The sequence below is a fragment of the Dicentrarchus labrax genome, unplaced genomic scaffold (assembly GCF_905237075.1).
Source record: "Dicentrarchus labrax unplaced genomic scaffold, dlabrax2021, whole genome shotgun sequence".
Classification (NCBI taxonomy): domain Eukaryota; kingdom Metazoa; phylum Chordata; class Actinopteri; family Moronidae; genus Dicentrarchus; species Dicentrarchus labrax.
This window is the reverse complement of record NW_026136999.1, coordinates 249,860-277,054: the sequence shown is the minus strand read 5'-3', so window position 1 is coordinate 277,054 and position 27,195 is coordinate 249,860. Positions and strand designations below refer to the sequence as shown.

At 44.2% G+C, this 27,195-nt stretch overlaps 2 protein-coding genes across 2 annotated transcripts in view; both read left to right on the top strand.

The window, feature by feature from the left end:
* sptbn5 (spectrin, beta, non-erythrocytic 5) overlaps window positions 1–13,090 on the top strand; it is a 42,221-nt gene extending 29,131 nt beyond the window's left edge. Inside the window, 26 exon segments of the mRNA XM_051395821.1 lie at window positions 412–574; window positions 652–840; window positions 1,114–1,191; window positions 1,762–1,934; window positions 2,241–2,331; window positions 2,489–2,635; window positions 2,737–2,874; window positions 2,946–3,113; window positions 3,204–3,292; window positions 3,451–3,637; window positions 3,753–3,821; window positions 4,329–4,472; window positions 4,573–4,769; window positions 5,392–5,596; window positions 5,811–5,990; window positions 6,069–6,218; window positions 6,619–6,836; window positions 7,072–7,261; window positions 7,342–7,518; window positions 7,662–7,769; window positions 7,840–8,835; window positions 9,205–9,282; window positions 9,702–9,793; window positions 10,501–10,617; window positions 12,192–12,382; window positions 12,473–13,090. Of these exon segments, the coding sequence (XP_051251781.1) occupies window positions 412–574; window positions 652–840; window positions 1,114–1,191; window positions 1,762–1,934; window positions 2,241–2,331; window positions 2,489–2,635; window positions 2,737–2,874; window positions 2,946–3,113; window positions 3,204–3,292; window positions 3,451–3,637; window positions 3,753–3,821; window positions 4,329–4,472; window positions 4,573–4,769; window positions 5,392–5,596; window positions 5,811–5,990; window positions 6,069–6,218; window positions 6,619–6,836; window positions 7,072–7,261; window positions 7,342–7,518; window positions 7,662–7,769; window positions 7,840–8,835; window positions 9,205–9,282; window positions 9,702–9,793; window positions 10,501–10,617; window positions 12,192–12,382; window positions 12,473–12,606 (4,669 nt within the window). The 3' untranslated portion in view covers window positions 12,607–13,090.
* Window positions 13,091–22,761: 9,671 nt separating this feature from the next.
* On the top strand, window positions 22,762–26,440 carry foxg1a (forkhead box G1a). The gene has a single exon (XM_051395824.1). It carries the CDS (start codon window positions 23,450–23,452, stop codon window positions 24,767–24,769), a length of 1,320 nt encoding a protein of 439 aa, XP_051251784.1. The 5' UTR covers window positions 22,762–23,449; the 3' UTR covers window positions 24,770–26,440.
* Window positions 26,441–27,195: the final 755 nt, after the last annotated feature.

The following is a 27,195-nucleotide window of genomic DNA, read 5'->3' as shown; positions in this document are numbered from 1 at the left end:
AGGATTCAGGCCCACGCATTATGTGCCAGAATATCCCGTGTAGACCAAACTGGCGAAGTTGCAGCCTCAACCACCGGAACAAATGCCAAAACTTTAAGCAAGTTGTGCTTATTACAAACAATGAAAACTTAGTTATTAAAGATTCTTAAAACAAGTATTTTGGTCAAATTAATAATTTAAAAAAATAAAACACAATTTCTTCAGACAGCATCAGAAAAATTAGTGACTTTGTTCTTATTTTTATAATTTTTTATTTAAAAAGTAAGACTAATTTCCAAGAAACAAGGCTGTTTTATTCTCTTGAGATTCCTTTCTGCATTGTCCTGCCCACATTTGACGTCGGCAGGCCACCATCTGCATTATTGTGTGTGTGAGTGAGCGAGTGGACTCATTGGACTGTTGTTTGTTTAGGCAAGAGAAGCTGCAGGAGGCCCACCAGCTGCAGCTGTTCAAAGCCAACCAGCGTCTCCTGCTGGAGTGGAGCGTCAAACAGAGCAGCGAGATGACGGAGAAAGGCCTTCCCAAGACCCGAGCCGAGGCAGACCGCCTCCTCGTGGAGCACCAGGACTGGAAGGTGAGAGTATTTCTGTCTCCTCCCAGATCCCAGATCAACAGTAAACTGTGCAGACTCAATCCTGCTGTTCTGTGCAGACGGAGATCGACGCCCGCGGCGAGCGCATTGACTCTGTACGGGACTTCGGTCTGGGTCTTATCCGATCTGGTCACAGTTCGAAGGCAGAGATCCAGAAGGCCCTGAACCAGCTGGAGGAAGCCAAATCCGGAGTGGACCGAGCCTGGTTGAACCGCAACAAGACCCTGGAGCAGGCCCGAACCCTGCAGGTGATGGTCTGAGGGCGTAAAACACAGTCTCTGATCACAGCTACTGTTCAGGGTGTTTGATTGTGAGCACATTAACCAAAAGTCACCTGAGTAACTCAAACTCAGGATTTCTCAACATCTTCTGAGCCTAAATGTATTCACTTTAAAGCTCCAGTGTGTAACATTGAGGAGGATCTATTGTCAGAACTGTAATGTAATAATCATTGTAATATAATATTTGTGTATTTGTGGGTGAATGTGGCTCATTGGATTCACCGGTTCTCCATCCTGCAGGTCTTCCTGGCCTCCGTAGAGCAGAGCGAGAGCTGGCTCAGCAACAAGGAGGCCTTCCTATCCAATCAGGACCTCGGGGTAAGAACCATGTGGACCATGTTACTCATGTGGGAAAGAAAAAACATCTGAACAGACCTGGATTAACGCAGTGCCCTTTACTTTACTATAAAGACTATGAACTCAGCATATCTACTACAGAAGACAGACATGGGCCTACTGGGTTTATAACACCAATATTTACAGCAATCACATATATCAACGGTTAAGTTTGTAGCATCTCTTCCAATAAATAATTGATATAAAAATATGACAAATATTTTAAAAGTCTACTCGTTGTCTTAATGCCGCAAGAGGAACCTCCATTATGTCATGAGGTCACGTTGGCGGGGAGCGGTGCCGGAATAGTCGCAGGGCTAACGTTAGCTAACATTAGCTACAGTTAGCAGCAGTTATAAGTAAATCTAATCCATAAAATATGATCCAGTTTATCTCAAATCTACGAATAAAGTTGTTTTTGGACAGTAAGTGTTTCTGCTAGCTGCGCAGCTAACTGAGATAAAAGAGGTGCCTATTGCTCTGCGAACGTCCGCCATTTTGTCTGCGGCTTGAATATTTTATCAATCTGCGTAAACCCTCCTGTTGGTGCAGAGCTCGGTGACGGAGGTGGAGACTTTGCAGAGGAAGCAGGCTCAGTTCGAGGAGGCTCTGGAGGCGCAGGTGGACCAGCTGGACGAGGTGGAGAAACTGGCCCAGAAGATGATCCATCAGAAGCACTACGACTCCGACAACATCGGAGCCAAGAGCAGAGCGCTCGCCGCCAGGTAGTGAGAAACACCATCGAACCCGTCTGTAGCTCCTCCCGCTCTCTCAACCTGCAGCCACCTTTCTTTTGTTGTTGTTTGCAATAAACCAAGATCGTAACATTGGGGGCTCGTCCGGGAGACAGAGCGGCTCCTTCTGGTTGGAACAGGATTTACTGAGACTGAAATCTGTCTGTCTAATCACCTGTCTGTATGTCTGATCACCTGTCTGTCTGTCTGATCATCTGTCTGTCTGTCTGATAACCTGTCTGTCTTTCTGTCTGTCTGTCTGATCATCTGTCTGTCTGTCTGATCACCTGTGTGTAGGCGGAGTCAGCTGCAGCAGCAGAGCAGATCTCGTCACAAAGCTTTGGATCGATCACTGCAGCTGCAGCAGTTCTTGTCCAGCAGCTACCAGGTACTGGTCTATACTGGACTGTAGTGAACTGTAGTGAACTGTAGTGGACTGTAGTGAACTGTAGTGGACCATAGGGGAACGTAGTAAGCTGTAGTGGACTGTAGTGAACTGTAGTGGACTGTAGTGGACTGTAGTGGACTCTGTGTGTGTTTTCCAGGTGTGTGTGTGGCTGAACGAGCGTAACACGGTGGCGCTGGACGAGAGCTGGAGGGAACCAACCAACCTTCAGGCCAAACTGCTGAAACATCAGAGCTTTGAGGCCGAGATCCTCGCCAACCGCTACAGAGTGGACGCGCTCACCAAGGTCGGCGACAACACAATGTTTATATGATTAAAACATGTTGACTGAGGGGAGCGGACAGGAAGTGAGTCTGACCGTAGTGGTGATGTCACGTCTGTGTGCAGGAAGGAGAGAAGCTGCTGTCCGAGTCTCGATCAGCTGAGGCGAAGGTTCAACCTCGACTCAGAGAGCTGACGGACAGCTGGGGCGCTCTGATCCACAACTGTAAGGAGAAGAAGACCAGACTGCAGGAGGCCTACCAGGTACACACCGCCTGTTAGCTTTATATCATAACTTGGGGCCTGTTAGCATATCACAATGTGTCTTTTTCCAGGCGCTGCAGTTCCAGCGCTCGTTGGATGACATGGAGCAGTGTGTTGGGTCGGTGGAGAGGGACCTGGCCGATGAGGACTGTGGGAGCGACCTGCCGTCTGTCAACCGCCTGCTGAAGGCTCTGCAGGGTCTGGAGGAGGAGGTGGACGGACACCGAGACAGAATCCAGGTACACAGCGTCTGCGGTTGCAGCAGGAAGAACGTCGGGATGATTTAGTAGCTAGTACTGTAAATATATGATATTGTTTTATTTTAACAGGCTCTGGTGGAAACAGCGAAGAGCTTCCACTCTCAGGGAAACTTCCTGGCTGAGGAGATCCAGATCAGAGTGGCACACACCATCAACAGGTTCCTAATTTACAGCCAGATTCTTCCTATATTTTAGCCAGATCTGCCTCAGGAGTCTGGATGAACCTAGCTGACAGTATTTTGCTACATTAGCTTCAGTATCTCACGTAGGAAAACTTTAATTGCAGTAACAGTGCGTGTGTTCTCGTCTCCGCCAGGTACAACAGTCTGTCGGAGCCCCTGCAGAGTCGGAGGGAAACCCTGGAGGCCTGGCAGGTTCTGTTCCAGTTCTACAGAGACCTGGAGGAAGAGGTGGCCTGGCTGAGCGACAGACTGCCCTCCATCACTGCTAAAGACTGGGGCAGCTCTCTGAGCGGCACCCAGCAGCTGCTCCACAAACACCAGGTTCAAATCATCCTTGATCCATAAACTACAGATATATCAACATTTTATTTTCATTACTAAAATCTCCCTAAAATGTAAATTTAAAAGTTTAAACATTTTTTATTGTTTGTTTCAGGCTATGATGCAGGAGCTCTCAGGCCGCTCCCCATTGGTCCAGGCAGTTCAGGAGGCGGGGCATAGCCTGGTGAGGAGACGCCACTCAGTGATACCAATGGTGGAATGTAACTAAATACAATTAAGTACCGAACTTAAAGGACCACTTGTAGGATTTAGTGCCATCTAGTGGTGAGGTTGCAGTTAGCATATAGAGCAGTGTAGCCGTAAGAGACTTCCTGTGTTACAAGAGCAAAGCTCCGTGTAGCAACAATCGTCTGATACTTTGGTCCTGGTGACAAGGAGCAGCTGAAAATGAGCTTTATTCAGCTGCAACAGGAAAATCTTTTACATTAATGAGTCAGTTTAATCTAATTATATCAGATATAATAATACAGTTTAATACTTTAACTTATTAAACGCACATTTCTCCACTAAAGTAAAGTTTTTTCTTGTAACAGAATGTTTTTACTGTGTATTATTAGTAATTTTACTCAAGTAAAGTATTAAAATACTTTGTTAAGTGTGTTATAACGTAAAGAAATAAAAAGGTGGACAAGACGTTTACAGTCTGTTTACATTATGTTGACCCTGGCAGGTCAGAGGTCGTCACTTTGCGTCCCACGACATCCGGGAGCGTCTGGAGGAGCTGAAGAGCCTCCACGAGGAGCTCATGATGGAGGCGGAGAAGAAGGGAAAACTCCTGCAGGAGGCACTCAACATCCACACCTTCCTCACTGAGGTAACAACAGAGCCGTAAATACATTTATAGAGTTTTATTATTATTGTGTCAGTTCATTAATGTGTGTGTGTGTGTGTGTGTGTGTGTGTGGTGTGTGGAGGTGTCTGAGCTGGAGCTGTGGTTGGAGGAGCAGTGGGTCGGTTTGGAGTCTCGGGACTGCGGGAGGAGCGAGGAGGCGACGGAGGCTCTGCTGAGGAGGTTGGACTCTGTGGAGGTGGAGCTGGAGAACCAGAGGAGGACGGTGGAGCGGCTGCGGGAGGGCGGAGCCTCACTGCAGCACCTTGGACATCCCAACAGGTAACGATATGACTCATTATAGGCATGTAGATTCACGGCGGGACTCTTATCAAACAGGAAGTTTAAGGATGATTGTACAGCGAAGTTCCAATAACTTCCTGTTTCAAGGAAAACGGTGAAATTCAACGCCCCCCCACGGGCACGCTGTCCTAGGAATACCCACAGATAGCACAATGATGGCACACATGACCGCAAAATTACACGTTAAATATATAAAATGGCCAACTTCCTGTTGGTGCTCCAAGAGGCTTCTTTGTACGTATAGACGTGAAACATCTGCCTGACGATTTTCATGCAACTCGGTGAAACAAGAAGCCGGGCTGATTCCTTCTGAAGACCTAGAACAGATAAAAACTGGTTTTTAACTTGTGACATGAGTTTCATAACTTTTTGAGCAGCCGACAAAAATGCGATTGATTTCAATTAAGTAGAATAATTGGAGCAGTTTCAACAGGCTGTTGACAGAAAATCAATCAATAACTGTTTTTATAACTGATTAATTGCTAATTTTCTAGGCAAAATACTTGATTTGATGCTTTTATTTATCATAAATAACAGCAAACTTTTTCTGACATCACCAAATGATTCATCAGTTAATCTCTAAATGTTTTGTCTGTCTCAGCCACCTGGTCGCTGAGTCTCTCCCAGATGTCCTCGAACGCTTCGAGGCTCTCCAACGACTCTCTGCTACTCGCCGCGCCGCTCTGGAAGACCAGCTCCGCCTCTACGTGTTCGAGAGAGAAGCCAAAGAACTACAAACATGGCTGACCTCCAAGAAGACTGCGGCAGAATCCAAGGACTGCGGACAAGACCTGGAGGACGTAGAGGTGAGTCACACAGATTAAAATAACTGTGACAGGGCTGCAGCTAACGATTGTTTTCATTATCGGCATCTATTGATCATTTCCTTGATTAATAGATTAGTTGTTGTCCAAACTGTTTTCACATGCACTGAATTAACGATTGTTAGCTGTTGACACCTATAAAGTCTCGATATATCACTTTAGTTTCCTCATCCTCTTCCTGTTCCTCTATCTGCAGGTGCTTCAAAAGAAGCTGGAGGTTCTGGTGTCGGAGATGTCTGGTCTGGGTCGGAGCCGGCTGACTTCAGTGCAGCAGCTGGGCAGAGGGCTGCAGCACGACAGCGAGGCCCGGAGGAGGGACGACGCCCTCAGCAAGCTGTGGGACGACCTCAACAGCAGCATCAGGACCAGAGAACAGGTACAGTGTAGCTAACAGGGCACGCAGATACCCGGGGAAGGAGGTGGGGAAGGTAAAGGTCTGTCCCTTGTCCTCCAGAGTCTGCAGTCGGCGAGGGAGGTTCATCAGTTTCATCACGATGTGGATGAGCTGAAGGGCTGGATGGCTGAGAAGGAGGCTGCGCTGGACTCAGAGGACCAGGACCTGAACTCCGTCCAGACTCTGCTGAGGCAACACGAGGCGCTGGAGGTAGGAAACATCCAGCAGGAAACACAGGAACAGGAAGGACAGAACACCAAATGTTTGGTGTCAAAGAGAGTCGGCTTAAATCAAACTGGAACTTTTCATCTTTTTAGCTTCTATTTAAAGGTTATATATGAGATTTATAACATGAATACGAGAAACCAATCAAGAGAAAAGCAGCAAATAGTCACATGTTTGAAGCTGGAACTACTGACTGATGGATTCATTTTATCTGTAAACTGAAGCTAAAGCTGTCAGAGTATAAAGTACAAAGTGGTATGAAAACAAAATACTCAATTACCTCAGATTTTTACATTAGCAGCTCACAAGTCAGCGACACTGATGATTTGGTACCTTCAGTTCAATCTGTACAATAACCCGCCTTATTGTTGATGTCTGCCATCAGAGGGACCTGGTTCTGATCTCTGAGGAGGTGACCAGGAGCCGAGAGGAGGGCCGGGCTCTGAGCAGACGGCAGCCTCAGGCCAGAACTGCTGTGACTCAGAGGCTGGAGGAGCTGGAGGCCTGCTGGACCAGCATCCAGGACAAAGCCTCCCAATGCCGGGCCAGACTGGGCCAGGCTGAGGACGTGCAGAAATACTTCTCCCACTGGACTGAACTCATGTAGGTCCGACACAGACACACAGACACAAAGACAAAGATACAAACAGACAGATGATGTATTTATGTTTCTATATGGAAGCTACTGTAACAGTTACTACAGTTGTGAAGCCATGATCATGTTTAAGATGATCATTGATCTGAGCAAAAGACAGAAGCAGACACTCTGTGGCTCTAAATGAAGTCCTAACAGTTCCTATAAGAGTTTGTGTTGATGGACGTCTGTCCGGTGTCCCAGGGCCTGGCTGAGGGAGATGCTGTCTCTGGTGCGAGGGGAAGCGCTGAGCGTGGAGGGAACCGACCTAGAGCTGCTCATTAAAAAGCACGACGAGTACCGCGTCCAGATGGACAGACAGTTCAGCAAATCGCAGGCTGTGAAAGAGGACGGGAGGCGCCTGATAGAGGAGGGAAACTTCATGTCGCAGGAGGTAAGACCTAAACATCTAAAATCTGACATTCTCTCAGAGGATCGTCTGATAATCACGTCTCACCTGACGTCCCTCCCCAGGTGGAGGAGCGGGTCTGTGAGCTGGAGGAGCTGGAGGAGCGGGTGGAGAAGGTCTGGGAGGAGACCAGGTTCCTGTATGAGGAGGAGCTGGAGATTTTCCTCCTGCAGAGGGAGCTGGAGCAGGCGGAGCGCTGGCTCAGCTCCTACGAAAACACACTGATGGCTGAGGAGTACGGGGTAGGTCTTGACCACACTGAGGTACAGGAAGTTGGTTATTGTAGTTTTTCTGCTGATTCGACCGCTCACCAACAAACAACAAAATTGGGCTTGCTCAAAAGCTGTCTTCACTTAAACACGGATGCTCTTTTGGTTCCTTCCAGGACTCTGTGTCTGATGTTATGGAGCTCCTGAAGAGGCAGGAAGACATGGAGGCCATGATCCAGGCCCAGAGCGACCGCTTCATTGCACTACAGAAGAAGAAAACACAGGTTGGTTTGTAACAGATACAGGAAGACCGGAGGACGGTTCGTGGACTGAATGTTTTCTTTGTCTTCTCAGAGGGAGCAGAGACTGGGTCTTCATGGAACTGAGGACAGGAAACCTCCAGCCAGAGTCTCGTCCTTGAGGAGTAAACCCTCTGATCCGAAGACCCCCCGGACCTCCTCCCCCAGGGACGTCGTCCGTCGAGTCAGCAGTGGCAGACGGACGGACAAGACCATCGGACCGACCGTGCTTGACAGGAAACCCGGTCTCACAGCCTCTGCTAGCAGCCCACTTAGCCCACCTCTGCACCCGGACTCAGACTCATGGAGGTGCCTCAGTGCCAGCAGGAAGTCTCAGAAATGGGAGGCGGAAGAAGACACCAACAGTCCTCCTGCTAGTTCCAGCTCCAGCCCGACCGTAAAGCCCTGGAAGAGTCGGAGCAGCCACTCAAACTTCACCCCAACTGACTCCTCCGGTCCGAAACGTCCTCAATCACCTCCACCCTCCTCCCCCAAACCTCCCCCGTCCCCTCAAATCTCTCCTTCATCTACAAAAACTCCTGAGGAAGACCGCCCCAGATCCAAACCTCCTCTGGCTCCAAAGCCCAGAATCTCCTCCACAGAGCGAGCGTTCGGACGCCGCTCCGAGCCCCCGATCATATCGGAGAATCCCACCACACCACCTGACTCCCCTCCACCAATCAGAGAGTTCATAGCTCCCACCGAACCTCCACCTCCACCTGTCGCAGAGAGCCCCTCTTCCCCTGAACCTCCACCTGTCGCAGAGAGCCCCTCTTCCCCTGAATCGTCACCGAAAGAGCTCCACGACCCTGAATCACCGACCGGAGACCAGCCCGATCTGCCACCCAGCTCCCCGGCTGCTCCACCAATCACAGAGGAGGACCCTAAGTCAGCTGCTCCTCCAACAGAGGAGCTGCCTCCGTCTCCTCCAAAGCAACAGAAGACGTCAGAACCAGAGGAGGAACCCAGCTCCACGCCGGTGGTAAAACCTGTGGCGCACGTCAGAATGGAGGGAGTGCTGGAGATCAAACTGAAACAAGGAGGAAACAAGGTGAGAAGCTTCAGACAGGACAGGTGTGTTCAGACTGAGTGTGTCTGCGTGTAAAGTCAAAGGAAACAGGAAGTGGAAGTCATTTGTTTGTTCAAGGTTTAATATTATCATTTCCACATACAGAGTGCACGGGAATGAAATTTCTTCTCTGCCCAAATGTTGCTATAATCAATATAAATCCATAAATAAAGTAGAATAAAACATTTATCAATAAAAGCAAATCAATAAAAGGAAGGAAGTTAATGTGAACAAAACAATTAGCTGATCTCCACCAATCATTAGCTAGCTGGTTAGCTCCAACATAGCTGCAGGTGCATTGTGGTCACTGGCCTTACAGGTGTGTCTCTCTCTGATTGGCTGCTGCTGCAGGAGCACTGGGAGGAGGTGTTTGCTGTGCTGGAAGGAGAGACGCTCAGCCTGTTCACAGACAGAGCCGCTGCTGCACAGGTAGGACAAACACTGCGTCACTGCAGACTTATGATGAGCGATGGAGGGATGAAGCCTCAGGAAACTCTCTCTATTTGTGCTGAAAAACCTTCAACAGTGATTTAAATAGTGTCTCTTATTAAATCCGTAATCCCTGTGTTGCAGTAAAGGAGGCTGACACATGTTACAGAAAACAATGAATAAATGCATCGTCCAAAAAGCCTCGATATGAAATAAATATGAACTATATATCTGTTTTATGTGTCTGTAACAGCTTCACTACTTTTTATAATTCATGTGTTTAAAGTGTCAAAAAATGAATTTCAGTTTTATTTCAGACAGTCAGAGAAAGAGAGAGAGAGAGAGATCTTCCTCCACAGGTCACACTGTAATAATGTGGTTAATAAAAGGTAGAAACACTGCAGTGTGTGTTTCCACAGAAGACCTCTAGGTGGCCTCCTATCAACACGGTTGGAGCAGTTTGCAGGGAGAACGTTTACTACAGGAGGAAGGAGAACACCATCAAACTGATGTGAGTGAGCAGCAACCAGTAAACCTCCTGGTTCATACTGTACACTGTATCATGAGACTGACACACAGACTACAGCCAGAGAAAAACACATAATTAGGATTTCTAACTCCTCTCATAAAAAACTGTGTCACGCCTTCACCATCCTAGAATAGATCTTACAGAACACCACTGAATGATGCACATCAGAGGGTGGGTGAACCCAACCATCAGAGAGGATTTAGAAGAAAAATAAGTCCTTCATATACCTGTATCACCTTCACTACACCAGTGGTTCCCAACCTCAGGGTCAGGACCCCCACTAGAGGTCGCCAGAGCTTTATAGGGGGTCGCCTGGCCTTTTTTGATTTTCAAGGCGTAATAGAAACCTTAAAAAATATCCACAGTCGCTTTATTTTTATCAATGCTTTATCTCAGCTTTTGGTTCAGTTCTGTGAGGAAAAGTTAATGTAAAGAAATGTGTTAATTAAATAGTCTAATAGGACAAAACACTGAACTCTTCCAATTTAATCTGTTTGATTGTTAAAAATATTATAAATACACAATACAGACAGAGAACTATAAAAAGTTCTCTGAACAGGAAATAATCTGCTCAACACCACCGAGTTTACTGTAATGACACTTATTCTTTGTTGTTGACTGTGTGTATTGTGTTTGTATTGTGTGTGTGTGTGTGTGTGTGTGTGTGTGTGTGTGTGTGTGTGTGTCAGACTGGAGGACGGCAGTCAGTATCTGTTCGCGGCGTCCGGCAGAGAACTGCAGCAGCTGTGGCTGAAGAAGCTTCAAAACTTCCCCGAATCTTCCAGCAGCGACTCTGAAGACTCAGGGTAAACACACACACTGACACACACACACACACACACACACACACACACACACACACACACACACACACACACACACACACACACACACACAGACACAGACACACACACACACACACACACAAACACACACACACTGACCACTGTTTAGATCTTGGTGCTTTTTAACTCTAGATTTGAACCGGATGAAGGATTTTAGTCATCGGACGTCTGGATCTTAAGTTATCAGAGAAACAAGCTGAGCTGATATTAGCAGCAGCATTAGCCTTACGAGGTTCAGGTGATTTAAAGCAGCAGATTGGATATTGAGAATGTCTTTATGTACTCAACGGTCTTCGATACGACTGAAATAGATAGACGAATATTTTAGCCTGATTTTCATTGTGATCAGCGGCCACATGAAGAATTTTACTCCTCATAAGTGGAAGGAGCGGCGTTGGTTCAAACAGGACGTCTGTCAGTCAGAAGTGTTTTGATGGAGTTTCAGACTGAAGTGGTTTTTCCTTCAAACAGCGTCGGGTAATTTGACTCTGACTTTCACATCTACCTGTTCACACTGTGCACTGCGGGGACGCCGGGCTCCTCTCAGGTGGGCGAGGGGCCAAAGAAATGAAACTCCCTGCCAGCAGGATATTCCTTTAATGAGATACTTTGACAAGGTGGATTACATTCAGCGGGCACACAGTGGAGGAGAAACACACAGCGACACAGACTCTGTTCACGCTGGCGTGCATTACGTCCGGTTGGGTTTGCAGAAATGTGCAGAACTGCAGACGCGACATGACTAATGCCGCCATAAATACAGTAATAAAGGATTCCTGCAGGAGAGTATTATTGGATGTAGAAATAGACCTGACTGCAGGATGGAGGGTTGTGTCCCCCTGTGTCTACTGTGTGCTGCACTAAAACATCAAATCTTGGGTCATTTTGGGGCTTTTTGTTGTTTAATTCAATATATTTACATATTTAAACAATGAAATGAGCTATAAATACAGCAAAGTGCTGTTATTGTTTGATTTTTCTTATTTTAATCTGAATTTATAAAGTTATAGAACTGTAATAAAAGTCATTATCTGTGAGATTACAGTAATTATTGCTGTTTACACTTTTAACAACTGTATTTGGACAGTTTACCAATGCTTATACACTGATAAACAACATTTATTCAACTTCCATCATTATACAACATATCTGTCAGTTAACTAACTAATACATTAAACAAATACTTTTTACTGTTCATCACTAATTTTACATTAATATACAAATATATTAACAATATTAAATTAAATGTAACATTTTAATCTATTAAATAAACAGTAAATATCTGTGAAATAAATAAATAAGCAGTAATTTTATGATTATTTACAGATTTTTCACGTTATTTTACATTAAACATGTAAATTCAGAGGATATTATTGTAATTGTATTAATATTTCCATGTATTGGATCCGCCTCTGTGCAGAGATTAAACTAATATCTAACTGAAGATGTTTTATATTAGTTTCTCGTTAGCTAGAGAGCTAATATGTTAGCGCTTTGTACGCTGAGCGCGCTGAAACGTGATTCTGTCGTTTTAGGCGAGCGTCATCCGTCAACCTGAGTTTGGAGAAGTTGGCCGAAGCTCCGGATGATTCGAGCAAAGCGCCTGAGCGGAGAACTGAGAGCCTGGAGAGACAATCGTCCACAGAGGGGCAACCTCCTCCCAAACCCCCCCACACGTACTACAACAAACACCGCTACCCGGAGGACGGGGAGGTCGGGGCCGCGGGTGAGACGCTAACGACGGCATGCTAACGGTAACCAGCGAGCGACGTGACTGTGTGGATATTTTATCTGATTGTAATCTATTACACCGCAGGTACTCATAACCAGCCCCCTTCAGCGCCTCCTCCTGACACCCAGGACCCCCCCGCTGGGACCCCCACAGACGACGGCGCGAGCAAAGAAAGGTCGCGTCGGAGCGTCTTCAGGAAGTTTTTCACCAAGAAGTGAAGTTTCACTGACGACGGTCGGAGGTCACCTGAGACGTTGTTGAGCTTCGTTATGAAGTTTCAGGAGAAACTGAAGCGTTTCTGCCGAAGTGACGGAAGAAAAAAGATTCTGTCAGTAATGAGAAACTTCAAATTAATGACTTCAGAGTATTTTGAGAGTTTCTCATTATAAAAACTGACACAATCTTCCACAGAAAGTGAAAATTGGTCAAATAGTTGTGATTATTTTTTTTGTATAATTCATTAAAATAATAACGTTCTCGGTTCTGATTGGTGTCGGAATATAAAAATGTTTGGGGACACAATTAAGAGTTTACTTATAAAGTGCTTTTATTTGTTCACAAAGTGCCTCAGAGAACATAAAGAACCACAAGTATAATAATAATAATAATAATAATAATAATAATAAGACAGACACTGTGATTACTTTATGTTTGTATTTCACTTTGTATTATTGTGCAAATAAACTGACCCACTGGAAAAAAACACAAGCTTTAGATTTATTACTGACCTCATACTGATGGAAGAGATTCAGTTTCACACTCCGTCTCTACTATTGTGGGATTTACGCCGGGCCATGAAGGCAGCACCTGGAGCTGCAACATGTTTGTGTACAAGGAGAAAGTTTCACAAACAAACAAACAAACAACACAAACTGTGTATTTCCAGTTAACGTCTGCACATCACAAATGTATTATATATTAATACACTTCAAATCTGATTCCACACACAGATACAGTAAAATAAATAGTTGTTATAACGTCCGCATACATCTGGTCCCGTTATACTGGAGACGTCTCGCACCCAAACTACTGTAAAACTTCTAATAGAAGCCCCAAATAGACGCAGGTTCTCCTTTACTAGCCTGGGGGTCTCCATTAGAGGCCTGGTCTGGATTTTACTGAAATTCTTAAGGCTCTAAGCTGCTTAGATCTTCTCCACAGATATAAACGTTTAAACTTCTGTCACAGTTCAACTCTTCGGTTCCTTTTACAGAAACTATGAAAGTTTGATTCGTTCAGATTAACTGTGAACAGGAGAGACTACTGACCTCTGAAACATCATAAATAAATAAATAATCCTCTATTATTTATATTCCTTTAGTCCGTCAGGGTCCATCAGAACAATCAAAGTGTTTCATTGAAATGAATCCGGGTTAGCGTCCGTTGAACCTCACATTCTTGCTGAACAAAAGTCAGGAGAAACAGTTTCCGTCTGAGCTTCGAGTTAAAGGAATGAAACCCCGAACGATGAAGACAGAGAGAGTCCGGAGGTTGAAGCAGAGGAACTGTTTTTTGAAGGTTTTACGGTATAAAGAGGAAGGAGGGAGGATTTTGGGGCGAACTGTCCCTTTAAGGTCGTCGAAGATCTGATCTTCAGAAAGTCACTGAACGGATTCAAACCGCTGATTTTAAAAGACGAACTTAACGATGTTTCTTTATTAATGAGAACCAGCTTCACCCTCATCCTCTGCTCCATTCAGCCGATCAATGAGTCAATCATTAAAAATAATGAGTCCGATTGAGACTGTGGAGAGAAATCAGGAGTTCAAACCCGTCAAATTAAAGTCGATTGAAGTGACGTAACGCCGTCATTTATCTGCACAATGTTATTGACGTTATTAAATAATAACTCATTCATTTTATTGATCGCTTTCGGCTCACAATGTCGATGATGATGGAAAATATTTTACAGACGAAACCAAACTCATTAATTTGATTGAATTCGAACTGAATGTTTTAATTAAAGATTTCCACGTTATGTCACCGACTTCCTGCTCCCTCTTCTCCCTCTCACAGTTCTGTGTGGAAACATGTGCAAACACCTCCGATCTATTGCTTTATTGATCCACAATGTGACCGTCCAGAGCTGTTATTGTGCAGTCTGTGACGCTGAGGTCAAAGGTCAACCTGAGTGTTCTTTATGGAGAAGTTCTCCAGGAAATAGCCACAGCCCAGAACAAAGTGTGAACCTCTTGTAACGTCCCTCATCGGTTTGTGGAGAACCGTTACGGTCGTTGCCATGGCGGTTTATTGGAGCCAGCGGAGGTCACGTACAGCGAGTTGAGCTGCTCTCATTGGCTGCTGCTCGCCTGCTCACACAGGATCTGGATCCAAAGCTGATCAGCACTGTTTGACACTGTGATCTGAGTTTGGTTGAGCTGGACGGACTCACTGAGAATGAGCTGTCAATCACAAGGTAGCCCCGCCCTAAAGCGTACCCTGCTTTATGGTCTGTTTTACTCTAAATGGGACCATCAGTTACTAAATGAACATCATGCTGTATGGAAGAAGACTGAAACTAGAGACTGAGACCAGAAACTCATCAGGAAACTGTTTACTGAGGGAATAAATCAACTGATTTTAGCTCCTCTGGTTCCATCACATTGAAACAAATGGGTTTGTGATTAATTGTCTGAAAGAATAAAAAATCCATCAGTAAATATTACCTGTGAATGTTTTGTTAAAAAGTTTAATCAGTTTAATCACAGTGTGGAAGTCATGTGACTGTATAAAATATGATGTTTTTAAATCTGCAGCAGTTTATCAGTCTGTTAATCAGTGAGTTCATTAATGGATCAAAGTCATTTTTCATGGTTCATTTGCAGGTTTGCTGCTTTTTCTTTAACGTATTGTAATAATTTAAACGTCTTGTAAGAATGTTGATGGAAACTCAATCAGAGCAGTTTTATTTTATTGGACTTCATTTAAACCGAGTTTCTCCTCCAGTGAAGCAGATATTGATCCATAAGAGTGATTAATGTCAGAGGACTGCAGCTGCTGCTGTCGGCCGCACGGTGTCGCTGTCGGTGCAGTAATGAGCCTCTCGGTGAGTCTGCGGCTGCAACCGGCAGATGGTCCGGTTCAAAGTTTATTTCCAGCGGTTGACATTGATTGAACCATTAACCCCGCAGCGCCACGCAGCTAATGATCCTCCTCCTGCCCCGCAAACTGCACTCTGAGGCCGCAAACTGCGCACTCTGAGGCCGCAGACGGCGCACTCTGAGGCCGCTGCTCCTCCACCGGAGCCCGGCGTCCTCCGCTGGTTGGTTCCTCCAGTTTAAAGATTAAAAAGACTTAAAATCAAATTCACAACCTCAAAAACCAAATAAAACTGCTCAGTTTAACAGAAACATGAAACAAATAAACACATAAAGGACAAAAAATAAAGATTTTATTGTGTAAAAATTTAGAAAAATATCCTCAAAGTTCCACCAAAGGAGGTTTATTACTCTAACGTATATAAAGTTTATTGTTATATAAAGTTTATAAAGTTTTTTGTTTTATAAAGTTTATTGCTGTTATATAAAGTATATAAAGTTTATTGCTGTTATATAAAGTTTATGTTGTTATATGATGTAATTCCTAGGAAGCTTCATTTAGATTAAAGATGAATTAATAAAACTCGCGTTCATAAACCTTCAATAAATTCAGCTTATTCACATTAATGATGGAAAATAAAGATTTTATTGGATTCAAACAAAAGAAAATCCTGAATTCATCCGAATCGATTGATTATTGATTTATTATATTGTTGCTATAATATAAATTAAAGCAGCTTTCATGCACATTCAATAGAAATAGAGAAATAAAATCAATAATATTGTGATTTTAAAGTGTCTCGTTGTCACTGAACCGGCTCTCCTCCGTTATTGGACACAGTTTTGTCCCTCCGGTCCTCCGTCTGATTCCCGGCTCAGCATTCAGCTCACGGCCGCAGGAAGCAGCAGGAGACCCGGGGACAAACCGGTCTGAGTCCCGCTGCTCGCAGTCCCAGTTTCACCAGTTTAAAAAGAAATGTGATTTTATTTTTAGTGCTGCACATTTTCTGTTTGTTTCACAGAAAATTTATTTGATGAGAAATAAAAAATATTTTGTGTTTTAAAACGAACATTTCAAAATAAAACCGTTTGTGTCACTGAGGTCGAATTCAACACAATAAGAGTTTAAATGTGAATTCTGCTGATTTTACTGTCTGTGAATGTTTTTATGCAAATAAATTAATTATGAATGAATAATCTGAAGAATCAATCCATAAATTTACATTAAAACACTGAAAATAAACTCAGAAAAACTAAAATTTGTTTCTTATTTACATTTTTATGACAATTTGTTTACAATTATTTAAAGTTTCATAAACTGTTTTCAGATACTCAATAACTGATTATTATATTCCACCATAAATCAATATTATTAGTTATTATTGTTTGTTAAAGGCCGCAGTAAGGAGCTCCCACACACACACAGAAGATGATCAGCATTTAAACGTTAATTAATGAAATAAATAAAATAATTTCCGCTTTTATTTTGCTCTTTTAACGTTTCTGTGCTTTTATTTATTGATCTGTGATCTGTGATCAATAACTATAAGTTGAGGTAAAATCTGAGGACTTTTTTCTTTTTATGTCTTCGTCTGATTTTAATGTTTGAATCCGTCCCAGAATAATAATCGATCACAGATCAAACCTTCAATAAATCGATTAGAGTGTGATTGATCGGGTTGGGGCAGTTCCTGTTTTTGCCGCTGGGTGGCGCCCCCCCCCCATCAATAATCAATAATAACAATAACAATTATCATCCTCTCATCCTCTTTATTCTTTGATCTTTTTAAGGGAACACTGAACTTTTATTTTGGTACTCTTTTTCTGGGTCATTTCCTGCCTCCTTATTCAGGTCAGAGGTCAAAGGTCACAGGTGAAGGAGGCATAAAGGTTCTGCTTTTTTAACTGTTTCCAACAACAACAACAACAACAACAACAACAACAACAACAAGGGCCTTTAAAAACTACCAGAACACCTTAAATAATCCCAGAATTCCCCCTTTAACCCCGTTAGAACCCTCAAGTTCTCCCTTAAGAACCAATAAACCCCAGAACAACCCTACAAATACCCTCCGGGGCAGTTTGGACCCCCCTCATATTAAGAACCACAAAACAGCCCCTTTAAGTAGCGTAGAGCCGAACCAATAGACCCTTAACAAACCCCTTAAAGGCCCCAACCTCCAGAACGACCCCTAAAGAACCCTTAAACCCCTGAGAACCCCCCTAAAGAACCCTTAAACCCCCTAAGAACCAGAACCCCTAAAGAACCCTAGAACCAGAACCCCTAAAGAACCCTTAAAACCCCCTGAGAACAGAACCCCTAAAGAACCCACCTTGAGAACCAGAACCCCCTAAAGAACCCTTAAAACCCAGAACCAGAACCCCTAAAGAACCCTTAAAACCCCCTGAAACCAGAACCCCCTAAAGAACCCTTAAAACCCCCTGAGAACCAACCCCTAAAGAACCTCTCAAGAACCAGAACCCCCCCTAAAGAACCCTTAAAACCCCCTGAGAACCAGAACCCCCTAAAGAACCCTTAAAACCCCCTGAGAACAGAACCCCAACTAAAGAACCCTTAAAAACCCCCCTGAGAACCAGAACCCCCTAAAGAACCCTTAAAACCCCCTGAGAACAGAACCCCCTCACCAACCCAGCCTAACTGATCAACACTTTCCCGATCAGCTTCAATCGATGGGTATTGATCTCCCCCTCTCAGAACCGGGGCAGATGTTTCCCGCCGTCGTTCTGCTAACAGCCGCTTTCACATCTGGATCATTTTTAATCAAAAAAAGCTTCCGACAGAATCTGAAGTCGGTTTGATGAAACTCGGGCGGCTAAAATTATCTCACACCGGCGTGAAAGTGACGGGATGAAGAACGAGTGTGATGGAAACAGATGTTCCAATAAACTCCTGGAACAGAATTAATCTGCGTTCCCCGACGACGGCTGCGGCGGTAATTATGACGGAGGTCAGAGGTCACCTGCGTGTTTCTTTCTCTCTGATTAGATTTCACTTTGTGTTCCATCCAAACACGAGAACATCGGCCGGAATAAAACGATTTCACTGCGATAATTACATTTTTTATTGCTCTCAACAGTCAGAGGATCCGTTTCAACACGAGTGTGAACGAACCTTTAGATCAGGATTTATAGCTTTATATTTTCTGCTCAGTTAAAATGTTCAAAACTGTTTATCACTTTAATAAGAACGTTTATATTTGAGTGTCAGATTTCTTTTCTGTGAGGTTTTAAACTGTGTCTCTAAAAGTCAGAAGAAAATGAACTGGGTTTGGTTGGCAGATGACCACCAGAGAAGCAGAGGAGAGTGAACGTGTCTCTGATCCACTGTACGTTCTTAAAATGCAGAGAAAAATGAATGGAGTCTGGTTTGGACTCCTTGTTCTTATTTGACCAACAAAAGAGTCAAACGTGAACCTCCCTCTCTCTCTTAGGTGTTTGATGTGTTATTTAAATTCAGAAGAAAAATGAGTGGAGTCTGGTTTAGTTGGACTTTGACAGTTAATCCTGTATCTTCAAGGCCACAGTGGAAATTTGAGCTTCTGCTGTAAAATTCGTAAGAAAATGAATGAAGTCTGGTTTGACTGGATTTGAGGTTGCAGTTGACCAACGAAAGAGTCAACCTCTCTCCGGGCCTTTGGCTCTGCAGTTACCACACAGTGATTACTGGGTTTTTAAATTCACCAGAAAAATGAATGGAGTCTGGTTTGGTTCGACTTGAAGTCCCAGTTGAAGGTTGAGCAAAAAAAGAGGCAAAAGTCTGTCAGTTTCTCTTCCTGATGGATGTATGGAGTCTAGTTTGGTTGCAGTTCCCCCACCTTTCTCTCTCTCTCTCTCTCTCTCTCTCCCTCTCCCTCCCTGTTTCTCTCTCCCTCTCTCAGTCCCAGTTGACAGATGACCAACAAAAGAGGCAAGAGGAGTCAACCTCTTTCTGATCCTCTGCACTGTGTAAATTTAAGCATTAAAACATGTTTTAAAATCCAGAATAAAATGAATGGAGTCTGGTCTGGTTTAACTTTAACTTTATCTTGAAGAGGAAGACAACCTCTCTCTCTCTGTTTAATGGGTTTACAGTGTTTAGAATTGAGGTTAAAATGAACAGAGTCTGGTCCCAGTTGAACTTTAGAATCCAGAGAAAAATGAATGGAGTCTGGTCTGTGTGATAGCTGGTCAACTGCTCTCATGTGTTCACTATCAATTCTAACAGGATTTAAAATGCTAAAGAAAATGAACAGAGTCTGGTTTGAGTTTTTAACATTTAATTCTTCACATGCTCATTGTTCTTCCTCAGACAAACACAGAGGAGCCTCCTCTCCCTCCTCTTCCTCCTCTTCCTCCATGAATCCACCTGCTGGTTTTGTTTTAAAGGTTCAGTCCGAAGAATTATTCCAGCAGCTCCTTTCAGGTTTTTCTCTCTCTGAGGCTGGATGGATGATTCTTTCTGCACCTCCTCCTCCTCCTCCTCCTCCTCCTCCTCCTCCTCTTCCTCCTCCTCCTCGGTCCTGTGTGGATGCTGCTCTCTCACACACACACACACACACACACACAGAAACATATAAGCGGAGCCGGAGTCCAAACTGCGCTCACATCTTCAGCTTCTGTGAGCAAACTAACAACAACAACAACAACAACAACAAACAAGCAGTATGTTTAGTTCACAGAGAGTCACAGAGGAGCTGACAAACAAACATCAAGTTAAACCATCCCATCAAAATAAAAGCACGACGAAACAAACCAACATTCTACAAAATAAATTCACTTATCCAAACGCAAAGTGCGCACAGGACACACTGGTTATTGTTGTTGTTATTATTATTATTAGTAGTAGTAATAGTAGTAGTAGTAGTAGTAGTGTTTGTTTGAGGGTTTTCCTACGAACATTCCGCTGTTGAAGGTCACTACAGTGACTGAAAGCCAGAGTAAGTGTGTTTGTTTTTTGTTAATTATTATTATTATTATTATTATTTATTGTGCTGTTTGTTTTAGTGGTCAGCCTAATAATAAAGTATAAATATAAATAAAGTGTAATCATTGATTTTTAAAAACATTTTCTACCATCCATCATTTCAGCTTCAAACTCCACACTGATGAAAATGTGCGGGAATAAATCCTAATGCGGGATTTTACAAAAGGCTGAAAGCATCAAATCAAACGGAGAAAGATCCGGAACCGTTGAGACCAGAACCGGATGGCCGAGATTCTCCTCAACCAAATTAAATTCAATCATTTGTTTGGGTGTAGATTGTTTCATTTTCTCTTTGCTCCGCCTCGTTCCCATATTATTATCATTATTATTATTATTATTATTATTATTATTATTATTATTATTAGTATTCGTAGTAGTAGTAGTAGTGTACTAGTACTAGTAGTAGTAGTAGTAGTAGTAGTAGTGTTATTTGCTGACAGCGGCTCTCTCCCCTCAGTCTGCCCGAACCTGCAGCCTGTTGAGAGGAAACAGTCTCAGAGGAGCTCCAACAGCTCACTGACGCTTCGGTGTTTCTGTGCGTAAAAGCGGCTCCGAGCTTGGAGCTGCTGCTCCGGGGTTGGAGCTGCTGCTGCTCCGGGGTGAAAGTTCCCCTCAGAGGGTCGCTTCACTGGGAGCCACAAACATCTTCAGCTGGTTAAACTGGAGGGAAAATGTTCTTCCTACACATTCCTCTCTTTGGTTGAAGGATTTTTCTGTGTTTTTACGCACAAAAACTCTCCTCTGGACGGAGACTCCTTCCTCTGGTTGTTTTATTAACTGTTCCAGATTCACAGTCCGGGTCAGAATCAGTCCGGTTGTTCCTCCATAACCAAACATTCACGTCTGATTCATCGCTCATATTTCTGCTGTTACATCTTCAAACCGCCTTAAAGAAGTGTTAATTCAGCAGTTTAAGGTGGACTGACTGTTGGAATCGATCACAATCGGCTTCAGAAACGTTTATTGTTCATGAGAAATCTGAATCAGTGATATTAGTCAGCTAATAATAATAATAATAATAATATTGTAATAACGCAGTGGTTACCAGGATACCAGCAGCAGCACTGCAGCATCCGGAGGCTTCACTGTAAATAATATCTGATCTTTCCCTCAGCGCGGGAACAGATATCATCAACACATTTTGTTTATTTTATTATTTGTGGTCACATGTTTAAAGTCGTCGTGGTCACGTGGTAGAATTAACTGTGATCAATTAATACTAATACCAATAGTAACAGTAGTATTAAAGGCCGTAACACTGAGGTCTCTCATTCAAACACTGATAATAAAATCTGTTTGTGTCTTTATTTGAATTATTTACTCTGTTAAATATTTAATTTTATTGTGTTTAAACTTTAAATGTGATTTAGTTTCTCTGCTGATTTAAAATGAGTCAGACTTTAATATTTAACTGGATCCAGCCAACAAAATAAAAACCTTAAATGTCAGTTTTTAATGTGTAAAATGTCATTTAAACTCCAGTCAGGTTAATAAAAGGATCAGATTGTGTTTGTGGTTGTATGAGCAGTGTTTGAGGCAGCGGCACTCTCAGCAGGATCAGTACAGTTAATATCACACTAAAGATGGTAATTGTGAATAAAAAGTGAAATGAATCCTGTTGTAAATGTGTAAATAATATCTGCTGTGTCACAAACATCAACAAGAACACAAGAAGGATTAAAACTCGTGTTTGGGTTTAAACTGTTGGAGCTGTCGGTGAGTCTCCTGCGGCGGCCTCCGCTCCTTCTCCTCCTTTATTCTCTCACTGTGTTTCTGTGTTTCTGCCTCAGATTTGAAGCCGTCGGGAGGAAACTGAACCAGAAACCTTCCTGGAAGCAGCAGACTGACATGACACCGTGTTTACGCCTCCCGGCGCACATTTTACGCGCATTTTACGCACGGAGAATCGGCTTTGGAGAAAGGAGCCCGCAGCCTCTCGGTCTGCTGCGATCTGACACACACATCACCTCCGCGTGTCCTGACCGTGTCCGCGTGCCCTCCGGATCCCCTCTCCTCTGTTTATTTTCCCTCAGACTCTGGATGTAAACAGTTTTGAAGACGCCGAAGGGGAAAATATTTGAGTGTAAATATGAGGAGCGGCGGGGATTTGGGTGTACGCATGCACGGTGTGTGTTTTCCAGCGACGGTTTTAGTTTAGGTGGGGAGGGAGGGGAGGAGGGGGGAGAGAATGAGCGAGGGGAGGGGAGAGGAGGGGGAAGGCAGACGAGTGTTGATAGGGGTGAGTGTGTTTTCCACGCTGCAAAAAGTGTGCGCGTTTGGAGACTCATTCGGGCGCGTAAAGAGGCTGCGAGAGTCCGAATTCTGTTCCGAAAAGATCCGAAAGAAATACAGAATGGTGTCATAAAAATACACATTGTCAAATAAAGTTGGATTTATTTTATAAATTATAGTATTTTTCTTTTAAAATGAGTAAAATATGAGCTGTGGTCGATTGTTTCCAGATAAAAACAAAAGCAAAATAAATAAAAAAAAACTCCCCAAAAGAAATAATCCTCTTTAAAACAATAAAACAAATAAAATCCAATTTGACACATTTTCAGCTTCATTTCCATCAAATGAATATTTTTTCAGACTCAATGAGACGTTTAAAGACTCCTCTGGTTGGACACTTCTTGCAGCGGGCCCGGTATTGGTGGATGTGTGTGTTTCCCTGTGCGTCATGATTGGCTGAAAGCGCAGAGGACGCCTTAATATTTAATACTAATGTTCCCCTGGTTGGCTGAGGACTGGAAAGGTCCAACCAATGTTTTTTACTTGCTTTAGTGGCTGTGGCTCCCTAATTAATTGCAGCTATCTGTCTCCTATCGATGTGTGTGTACATGTGTGTTGTGTGTGTGTGTTTCCTTTTTTCTCCCCAAACCGAACATGAAATAGTTTGTTGGGCTATACTTTCTTTCTTCCTATCGTTCCCCCCTTCCTTCCTTCCCGTCCTGGTTCGCAGGCAGAGACAGGACAGATTGAGACCCAGCTGTGTTCGTCGCTTTCGCTCGTTGCCATTTCCCCCCTCATTGCCCGGTGATGTTGGATATGGGAGAGCGCAAAGAGGTGAAAATGATTCCTAAATCGTCGTTCAGTATAAACAGTTTGGTGCCCGAGGCCGTGCAAAGCGACAACAACAACCACCAGAACCAGCAGCATCACCACCAGAACCACCACCACCAGAACCACCACCACCGGCCCGGCGGCGCGGACGAAGCCGAGCAGAAGGCTCCTCTCCCGGCGGCGCAGCAGGACGGCAAAGCGGACCCTAAAAGTGAGTCAGCGAACCAGGAGAGCTGCACGGACGAGAAGGAGAAGCAGGAGGAGAAGAAGGACGGGAAGGACGCGGACGGCGGCGCCGGCGGGAAGGACGGAGAGAAGAAAAGCGGCAAGTACGAAAAACCTCCGTTCAGCTACAACGCGCTGATCATGATGGCGATCCGACAGAGCCCGGAGAAACGGCTCACCCTCAACGGCATCTACGAGTTCATCATGAAGAACTTCCCGTACTACCGGGAGAACAAGCAGGGCTGGCAGAACTCCATCCGGCACAACCTCAGCTTGAATAAATGCTTCGTGAAGGTTCCGCGGCACTACGACGACCCGGGCAAAGGGAACTACTGGATGCTGGACCCGAGCAGCGACGACGTCTTCATCGGCGGCACCACCGGGAAGCTCCGGCGGCGGTCCACCACGTCCCGGGCCAAGCTGGCCTTTAAGCGGGGCGCGCGGCTGACCTCCGGCCTGACCTTCATGGACCGGGCCGGCTCCCTGTACTGGCCCATGTCCCCCTTCCTCTCCCTGCACCACCCGCGGGCCAGCGGCGCCCTGGGCTACAACGGGACCTCCTCGGGCTACCCGGCTCACCCCATGTCCTACAGCACCATGCTCACCCAGAACATGGGCAACAACCACTCTTCGTTCCCGTCGTCCAACGGGCTCAGCATGGACCGGCTGGTCGGCGGGGACCTCCCCTACGCGACGCACCACCTGACGGCGGCGGCCCTGGCGGCCTCGGCGGTGCCCTGCGGCCTCTCCGTGCCTTGCTCCGGGGCCACTTACTCCCTGAACCCGTGCTCGGTCAACCTGCTGGCCGGGCAGACCAGTTACTTTTTCCCCCACGTCCCGCACCCGTCCATGACCACGCAGCCCGGAGGCGGCGGAGGCTCCTTGCAGGCCGCCCGGGCTTCGGCCTCCAATTCCCCGCAGGCTCCGTCCTCCTCCTCGCTGCCCTGTGACTCTCTGAGGCCGGCTCTGTCCGGCTCTCTGCCGGCCTTCTCTTCGGGACTTTCCGGGGGTTTGTCTGACTATTTTACGCATCAGAACCAGGGGTCGACCTCCAACCCGCTTATACACTAACACCCCCACAACCTCACCCCCAGCCTCACCCTCCACCTTACCTCACCTCTCCATCCATCCTTCCATCCATCCTCTCCATCCCCCCCCCCCAACCTGAAGGAGTGAAAATCTTAAAATGACTGGAACTGTAAGTTGAACATTTTACACTGAACATTTACATTGTAAAAAAAAAAAATACAAAGTTATTATAAACTACCAACTATAGAAAAAAGAGGAGAGACTAAAAACTGCAAAACAAAAAAGAGCAGCAGAGAAACTGACAGAAAGCAGCCCTGAAGTTTCCAGGTATTTTTTAATATTATTATTATTATTATTATCTTCTCCTTCTTCTTCTTCTTCTTCTTCTGCTCCATCTTCTCCTGCAGTTTACTTTCTGTGTACATAATGTTTGTTCCTATAAGTGTCCGGTTCGTCTGTATAGTGTCAGCGATGTGCAATGTGAGCTAAAGACAGAGAGAATGAGGAGAGCTGTTTCTGTTGCTGTTGGAGGAGGCATTACTTTTTATAGAATGTGTATTTAAAATAGTTTTGTCTAATTTTGAGATTTTTAAAAATAATAATAATAATAATAATAATAATAATAATAATATCTCTAACAGCCGGTTTTTACCCGCATGTTTGCAGTATTATCCGGTATCATGCGGGTTAGAAAAAGAAGCGGCGGAGAATTATTTTATTTTACAAAATTTAAACACTAATTTTTATTATTTTTTATTTTATTTTCTATCCAGTGAAAATGTGTTTTTGTTTTTTGTTTTTTTTTTAAAGCGACTTCCCGCCGTTAAAGTCCTGAGGCTGTTTCCTCCATCCGTTCAAAATAAACCTGTTAATGTAACTTTTTATAGACCAAAGAATCGGTTTTTAGGAGATTTTAGAGTCAGTATTTGAGCTGACAGAGGCCTGATGTAGTAGAATTAATGAGTGAATGAATGAATGAATGAGTGAGTGAGTGAGTGGATGAAGGGGTGAATGATGCCTCCTTCACTGCAGAAAATGTCCATTTAAACGAGATTTTTATCGCAGTTTTTTTGGAACCTTTTTCTTAAATTAGCGGAAATTTGAATGAAGTTTGGTGGCGCCGATTTCAAATTAGACTTTTTTTTAAGGTTTGTTGGTGCAGATTTTAATTTTTTGCCTTAATCCGCCTCGTTTTTAGATTAAATGTTAATCTGCGTTGGAAAAGGCGTAAATTGAACTGACATATTCAGATTTCCAGCTGATTTTTGGAGCGTAAACGTCTCGTTTGCTGGATGTTTTCCGCGGTGTCAGCCTGTTTTTCTGCTTCTTTGACTGTAAAACGTGATACGCCGATAAAAAACGGACGTTCACGCTTCTTCTTTTTATTTTATTTTTTATTTTTTTGTATAATTAGTAAAAGAGAGAGAAAAAAATGTCTATTTGTAATCTGAATTTGGGGTTTTGCTTCTTTTCCAAAAGGAAGAACAATGTAAAAACCCGTTTGTTTGACAGAAGAAAAAAATGCCTCATTATCTAATACTACTTGGAATGATTGTCCTTTAATTGTCGTCTCTAAAACAATTTTTCATGGTTGTGATACTATTGTGGTCTTATTCTTATTCCCGTGTTTGTCGCTTACAGAAGTTAAAAAAAGAGAAAAAAATGTTTTAATCATAAAAAAAACAAAAATAAAAGAATAGGTTACATTCATAACTAACGCACATCCTTTTGTCTTCTTTTACCGCCAGTGTTGTCTGCTTTTATCACCAGGTACCTGAACGCAACACAGATTAAATACTCCTCATTATTATTTTGGAGATTTCAGAGATTCTGGTTCTGCTTCACTTTGTGGTTTTGTTGATCCGGTTCTGCAGCAACTGAACATCAACAAATATTTCTTCCTGTTTGTGTTTGTGTGGAGTTTTGGGTTGTTGTTGTTTACAGTGGATGTTTACGCCGCAGCGCGCCTGTGCGTAAAGCTTTTACGCATAAAGGTTTTACGCGCGTCTGTGTGGACAGAGAGTGTGTCAGCTGATGCAGGCAGAGGTCGCGTTGAGGCCGCTGGAGCCCGACCGACCGACCGCCGCTCCGCTGCGGGTTTATGTGCACCAATCACCCAGAAAGGTTCCGGTTTAGCGCCAGATTGAGCTCCGATCCGGGTTCAAGGGTTCGGTGGTTGCTTCTTCCTCAGAGCGCCAACTCGTTTTGTTTTTGTTTGAGCTCCTGGGTGTGTGTGTGTGTGTGTGTGTGTGTGTGTGTGTGTGTGTGTGTGTGAAGCTGTGCAGGTTGTGTGTGTTAATATCTGCTCAGGTGAAACTCCTCGTTGTGCAATCTGCAGATTAAACTGCGCAGAAATCTTTTTGTGTTTTTATGTTTCAGTTTAAAGGAAGTTTCTGTCTGTCTGTCTGTCTGTCTGTCTGTCTGTCTGTCTGTCTGTCTGTCTGTCTGTCCAGCCTCAGTCTGCTGCT